Below are 7,544 nucleotides of genomic sequence, written 5' to 3' on the forward strand. Positions count from 1 at the left end.
AAAAAAAAAAAACACAGTATAAAGACTTGCTACTTAAAATATATCTTTAACATTATTCATCCATATGTAAAGGCAGAGAAAATCCACGTGTCCGTCAAGTGTTTATCTTACCAGTTTGCGGAAGACTGAGTGGATTGTCTGCTTCTCCCGTTTATTCCCATTGTAAAAGGCAATTTCTTCACTATGAAAGAAAATAATTTAGCAATTAATGTCAATGTTGTCTCACCCTGACATGTAAGTGAAACTCAGTGTCCAATGAGTGAACCTGTTGCATGTGAGTGGGCATCAGTGCAATGACCCAGGAGTAAAACGCAAGCTGCCAACCTGAGGTCACTCACCTAAGCCTACACTGCAGTGGGAGGAAAGAACTAACTCCACGAATCTGTCCTCTGACCACCAAAAGCACTCAGTAGCAGGGCCTCCTCAATAATAAAAAAAAACGAAGAGAATGATAAATGGACATCTTGTCACTAAGAGAGAATCTGGCACAGGCCAAGCCAGGGAATGTGATCCAGTTCCTAGCTAAGTTTATAGGAGCGCAAGAGCACACAACTGAGTGTATCACAAACTGGACTACAATCTACCTGTATATAACCTGGCTGTTAAAGACACAGTGAGCAAATATTCACAGGCTGTAAACAAGGCAGACTATATAGAAAGAAAGATTAGGCTGAGACAGACATTAGAGACCGTGAGTTAAATTACAGACCTAAACCAGATAAAGAGGGAGAAAATAACAGAAAAATACAAGAAATGATGCTTTGCCCCACAGCCTGTGACAGTGCTGCTGTGCCACCAGGAAGTCTAAATGCACCAAAGCTATTCTTATCCCAGCACCACAGTAGTCCTCACAACAATGTCCCCTGAGAGCAGGAATAAGCCCACAAGGTCACAAAGATCATCAGTGGGAAAACAGTGCCATACAGATGAAGAAAGCACAAATGTAATTTATGTAAATTCTTTAAATTCACATAACAAGCAAAGTTCAGAATTTAAAATTACCGCTCCTGTCTAACCTAAAGTCTCTCTGTCCTGTAAGTAAGATGAAAACTGCCCAAGCAAAGTACTTACAGAGTTACAGACGGCCGTGAGCCATCATGTGGTTACTAAGGAATTGGATCCAGATGCTCTGCAAACGTCATCAATGCTCTGAACTGCAGGGCCATCTGTCTAACCCCCACAACATACTTCTTTTTTTTTTAAAGATTTATTTATTATATGTAAGTACACTGTAGCTGTCTTCAGACACTCCAGAAAGAGGGCGCCAGGTCTCGTTGCGGATGGTTGTGAGCCACCATGTGGTTGCTGGGATTTGAACTCTGGACCTTCGGAAGAGCAGTCGGGTGCTCTTACCCACTGAGCCATCTCACCAGCCCCACAACATACTTCTTAAAAACACCAGAAAGTGTGTAAAGTATCTACATAGAAGTCTAGACACCGCAGCTTAGACACATTAAGGATGTATGTGGGTGCTTGTGAAAGGGCTAGGCAGCACTGCAATGCAGGCCTGACAAACCCAGTTCCATCCCAGAATTCCACAAGGTGGCAGGAGAGAGCTGAGCCCTCCACATAGGCACCGTTGTGCACGTGTGCGCCCGAAATATAATCAAAGTGCATACATGAAACCTCAGTACACTAAGGCAGGAGAATTGCAAGTTCAAAGCCAGCCTGGGTTACATAGTAAGACAAAGAAAGAAAGAGTAAGACCCAAGAAAGAGTAAGATGGTGGAAAAAGAGAAGAGGGAAGAGGGGAGGGTCTCTTAAAGAAACAGCAAGAAGCAGTTTCTTCTTTTTGTTTCTGGTGGTGAAGCTTGCTGCTGTTTTTGCCATTCTGTGATCTCAAGAGTTAACCAGAGGCAAGGGATGGTTACAGCACAGGGTAGAGCCAAGAGAATACCAGCAGGAGACACAGCTCCAATCCTGCTGTGCCCGCCTGCACTGTCCTAAGGGTCCTTACATGACACAGCCAATGCCTCTACTATGGGAACGTCCGTTTCCTAGTAAAAGCATACCACAAACACCTTTTCCCTAATTATAGCCACTATCCCCCTGCCTCCCTAGAGCATGAAACTCTACATAAAAAAATCAATATACGGAAGGAAAGGGAAACTATTAAAAGAATGACCTCCTAAGTAATCCTGTGGCTTCCTTCAGAGCAGCCTACACAGTGTTACATTAAGTACTAGGACCCTCAAAATTGACTTAAAGTTGGCAGTTAGGCACAAGAAACTTCAAAGAGCACCTCAGCTCCTGATGAAAACCTGAGCCAGAGCATGCACAGAGTTAATCATAACAACTCATTATCCATCTACAAGAAAAGAAGCTACGATAACTTGCTAAAATCACATAGTTTATAATGAATAGGTAGACACAGAAACGAAAATGGATGGCTCCAATGGCTGCATTTCTTTCTTCCTATTTCAGATCTCAAAACTGTCCAGAATGCAGTTCTGGCCTGCATTCAAGAGGTACTAAGGCTTAGTGCCCAGAATTCCTTCTCCCCACACAACAACTATCTGGAAAGACAGAATTACTAAACACTGTGAAACAGTCACAACCTTAAAATGTCTGTGGATAACTTAAGGCAGAGGTTTCATTGAAAAATCAGTCAATAAAAAGCATGAAGAGATAAATCAAGGAAACTACACAGCCAATAAGGAGGGCTTGAAGCATGCAGGATCTCTACTTTATAAAACTAACATTCTTCATAATGCTTATTTTCAAAACAAGTAAAAATCCACACTATTTAGTACCTATATTGTTAGAATCTCAAGTCACTATAAATGACATCAATATCCACAAAAATAAAATTTCATTATTCTAAAATGTTTCTCCTTACCTATTAGTGATAAGCCGGGAATTAACGTATCTGTATTCTCCTTCGTACTTCTGCTCCATAATTGTCATCTTACCAATGGGTCTTCTGAGTCGAGTTAGGAATAGCCCAGAAACAAGCAAGTAGGCCATCATGCTTGCCGGGCCCTGCAGTTAATGAAGGAGAATGATGCACAGGACTCAAAGGCACAGTAATAAAATCTCTGTGTAGATCTCTAAGTAACTGAACCCAGAGAGGCTGAGCTTTGCTTATTCCTCTCTTTTTCTTTTTTCCTGGAAGATCACATGCTAGTCTCTATACTTCTTCTACTGTCATCCCCCAACTCCTATAGCTCCATCCCCAACAACTGACCACCTAACTTCTCATGGACTTACCTTCTGTTACCTAACACTCTTTCACTGGAGCCCAACTTAATGTTCTCTCTCTAGCCCACAACTCTCAGAGCTATTTTACAGTCTTTAAATGTTAGCAGTCCTCTAGGTTCATTCCTTAGCTCGTCTCATCCTAAACTTACACTTCCAGTCTCATCAGTTTTGGATACAATATATCACTGCCAAGTATGTAGCATGCATCCTCACCCCAACATCTACAGGTGTCTCAAGGGCAATCGTAAGCAAGCTATCAGCCCCGCCTTGCTGTAAACTATACTTCTGTCTTTTATACATTATAACTCCATAAATGAACCCACAGCCACTGGCCATCTTAAGAAGCTTCAATGAGTCCCCCAAACACCCTTAATTTCTACATACCTCTCATACTCTGCCATAATCAAAACTGTTTTCCTGAACATGCCATTCAATGGGGCTGTTCTTACATCTGACAAGTTTAACATCTAATGGACATCCAACAATCTCCTCAAAACAGTTCAGTCAGTTTCAATTCTTCCAGGCACTAAACACTTCCTTGAAGCATCCACTAGTGGCCATTTCATGCTTCATTATAACTGCCAGAATAACTAGTACAATGTATATGAATATATGTGCCAATATTTTTCAAATTGTATTAGACTGATCAACACATTTCAGTAACTATAGCAAATAAGCTGAAGGTACCAACTGTGTTTTTAAAATGTCAATGCAGAATTATACATATAAATATGAAAAATACCAGAAATATAAATTACAGTATAAAGTCTAGAAACATGTGGTCTGTTCCCTCTCTTATGGTGCAGTCAGTTACAGAATAATTACACCTGATCACAGGGTAGTAAAGAGAAAAGCAAGAAATTCAAACAAAAGGGAAAAAAAATAAGTAAACTATTACTCAACCACAAAATGAATAAAAAGACACACACACACACACATATATATATATAGGTACATAAGACCAATACACTGTTACATGGTTTGCTATAAATACTTAAGAGTAACATGAAAATTATTCAAGTTAGATGTCTTGGGTTTTGTTTGTTTGTTTTGTTTGTTTTTTCAAGACAGGGTTTCTCTGTGTAGCCCTGGCTGTCCTGGAACTCACTCTGTAGACCAGGCTGGCCTCGAACTCAGAGATCCGCCTGCCTCTGCCTCCTGAGTGCTGGGATTAAAGGCATGCACCACCACTGCCCAGATGTCAATGAGTCTTAAAAAAAGTTCTCGTCACCACACATATCAAAAAAGAAAAGAAGGCTCATGGGTTAGCCAACAATTTATCATTATAAAATACTTCTGAAACTAGTATTTCATTCTGAGTATATTGCTGATATTATTCTAAATTTTTATTAAAATTAATTGCTGCCAAAGCTCTCATTAGAATTACTTTGCAACAATAAGCACATGTGTGTGCAGTGTATGAAATGTGTGTTTAAATATTTCTGGTTATTATTACTAGGAAAAAAATTGGCTTTTTTTTCCAAGGGTGGCTTTCATGTCTATCAGGAGTGATAGTTAACATTTTCTTTGCAGTTCATTATTAAACTAATGAAGTTTGTAAACCCTAAAAAAAATAAATAAATAATATACCTAATTAAAAAAAACAAATTAGGGTACTTATTTTAGAGCCTCCAGTATAGTATTATCTTATAATCAGATCATATTAGGTATAATATGAAGATGTTTCCAAGGTTAAAAAAATTTTTAGACCTTCACATTATCAAAACACAGTATTATAGATTTTAAAATGTGGAATAGGGGTAGCAAGATGGCTCAGTGGGTAAAGACACTTTTTGCCAAGGTTGAGTTTAATCCCTAGAATCCTACACGGTGAAAGAATATAAAACTCAGTTGTTCCATGTCCTATAATATCCACACAGGCACACACATACATACATGCAAATGCACACAAAAGAATAAAAATAGACTCACCTGAGCTCCAATTGCACTTGTTAACTTGAAAATATATAAAACTATGTCTAAAAATGGCTGTAAAATAAACATTAGAATATACAGAATTAGATCTAAGAACTAGTTTGCCTAGACTGATAAATAATACAAGATGTTAAATATAAAATGCAATTCAGTATTTGATACATAATATGTGGAACTCTCACCATGTATAACAATTAGACCATAACAGTGCTTAGATAAATGAATATACAAAAATAAATAAAGCTTGCAAGAAACTTGACACAGAGATATTCCAAATAACAACTCTTGACCATCAAGTGTGAGAAATACTTCTCTCTATCACTAAGGCAGCTCTATCAGAGAAAGCACTCACTAACACAGTGATATAAATGTGTTAAACACAATGACTTGAGTTATACTTCCAAATCTGCTTCACATTTTTCTGGTTTTGATACAACATCTATAAAATGAAAGGGACTTCCCAACAATTACATAAATGAAATCATCAGGTGAGTCTATGGAGCTTATCTGATGATCAAATACTTTTTTATACATTTAAGTACTGCTGCTCACCGAGAACCAATCCAACCAGTGTTTGAAAAGCAGCATGTACTTTCGCCTTTTTCAAGGGACCCAAACGGTGTTTAATGTGAAGTCAAACACATGAGCACTAATACAAATGTCGGACTTTATGAACTGGCTCATTCCAAGACGTACATTTCCCTTTCTCATCCATATTATTAAAAAACAAAATACTTTAAAATTTTGCCAGGCAGTGGTGGTACACACCTTCAATCCTAACATTCAAGAGGCAGAGGCGAGCTGATCTCTGAGTTTGAGGCCAGCCTGGTCTGTACAGTCAGTTCAGACAGCCAAGGCTAAAAGAGAACCTGTCTTAAAACAAACAAACAAACAAACAAACACCAAAAACCAACCAACCAGACAATCAAATAAATAAAATTTATTTCAAAAATATATAAAGGTTACTGGCCAAAAATAATATTTATAATTTAAGTCAGGAATTAAATTGATGTTTAAAAGAAAGAGTGCACTATAGTGTACAGAAAGATTATAATTAATTTCAGGGGGCTGGAGAGATGGCTTAGGAGCACTGACTGCTCTTCCAGAGGTCCTGAGTTCAATTCCCAGCAACCACCTGGTGGTTGCCAACCATCTGTAATGGGATCTGATGCCCTCTTCTGGTGCGTCTGAAAACGGCTACCGTGCACTCAGATCAATAACTTCAGAATGTTTCTCTATTGCAGGTATGACACTATGAGCTACACATTTGTTCACGTGCCAAGAGGAAAGGCTATGTAACAGTTTCTCTCAAGTTAGCTTCACGGATCTATTAATAACCCTAAGAGAGAGGTGCTAGAGAATGACTCAGTGGGTAGTGTTTGCCACAAACACCTGACCACCTAAGTCCTAATTCAAAACTCATGTAAGAGCTGAACCCCGAGAACAAGCATCTGTAATCTCAGCCTGTTCTTCTCAGGAGATGAGAAACTGAGACCATAGAACCACCAGCAGCTTGTGAGCCACTAGCTCAAACACAGCAGGAAAGGCAGGGAGAATGTAAGAACTGACATCCAAAGCGGCACGCCGTGGCATCTGCACGTGTAGACACACTGAAAGCGCATGCACCAGTGTATACACACACACACACATATGTACACACATGTGTAACACACACAGCTACTTTCTTCACATAGAATGATATTGAAGAAGACACACAGGAAGTCCCTTGTCTCATTTTAAGGATGTGTAATTTGAAATATAAGTGAAAAGTCAACCTGTAAGTGCTAGAAGTAAACAGACAAGAACACTTGTCTGAAATCAGTCAGTCCACACAACTCTTATAAAACTTTTGTAAGACACTAATTTCAATTCTAAGCCAAACACCTGACAAAAATACGATTTTAAGATAATTATAATTAAATTAAGTATAACAATCCTAATTTTCTTTTAAAACCATTCTGTACATGCTACTCCCTTCCACCCCATCAATTCTGTATGTTTGTTCAGATTGAAATTCAACAACCTAACATGTTTTTTAAGTAGGTGAACTTACCTTACTAAGATTTGAATACAGATCGACTACACTGTTACAAAATTTTTCTACATCCTGTGTAAGCAGCTGGTCTGGATTTGCTATTCTGTTATCCAGGTTGCCCATTTTATAGTAGGTGAAAGCTCTGAAACAGCAATTAGAAGGGGATTTCAATACACGTGATTATAACTCAAGAGAACGAAGACCAAAGTGTGGACACTTTGCCCCTTCTTAGAATAGGGAACAAAACACCCATGGAAGGAGTTATAGAGACAAAATTTGGAAGTGTGATGAAAGGATGGACCATCTAGTGATTGCCATATCCAGAGATCCATCCCATGATCGGCTTCCAAACGCTGACACCATTGCATACACT

At 38.7% G+C, this 7,544-nt stretch overlaps 1 protein-coding gene across 2 annotated transcripts in view; it reads right to left on the reverse strand.

Annotated features, from left to right (window-relative positions):
* The window catches only part of Abcd3 (ATP binding cassette subfamily D member 3), a 58,585-nt gene that overhangs the window by 17,247 nt on the left and 33,794 nt on the right, over positions 1 to 7,544 (reverse strand). For both annotated transcript variants that reach the window (XM_029475605.1, XM_021157215.2), the window contains exons 7-10: positions 7,190 to 7,313; positions 5,134 to 5,190; positions 2,840 to 2,982; positions 112 to 181 (exon numbers count right to left, since the gene is read on the reverse strand). In XM_029475605.1, coding sequence (XP_029331465.1) covers positions 112 to 181; positions 2,840 to 2,982; positions 5,134 to 5,190; positions 7,190 to 7,313 — 394 coding nt within the window. The remainder of the gene's footprint in view (positions 1 to 111; positions 182 to 2,839; positions 2,983 to 5,133; positions 5,191 to 7,189; positions 7,314 to 7,544) is intronic.

This window comes from Mus caroli, chromosome 3 (assembly GCF_900094665.2).
Source record: "Mus caroli chromosome 3, CAROLI_EIJ_v1.1, whole genome shotgun sequence".
Taxonomy (NCBI): Eukaryota; Metazoa; Chordata; class Mammalia; order Rodentia; family Muridae; genus Mus; species Mus caroli.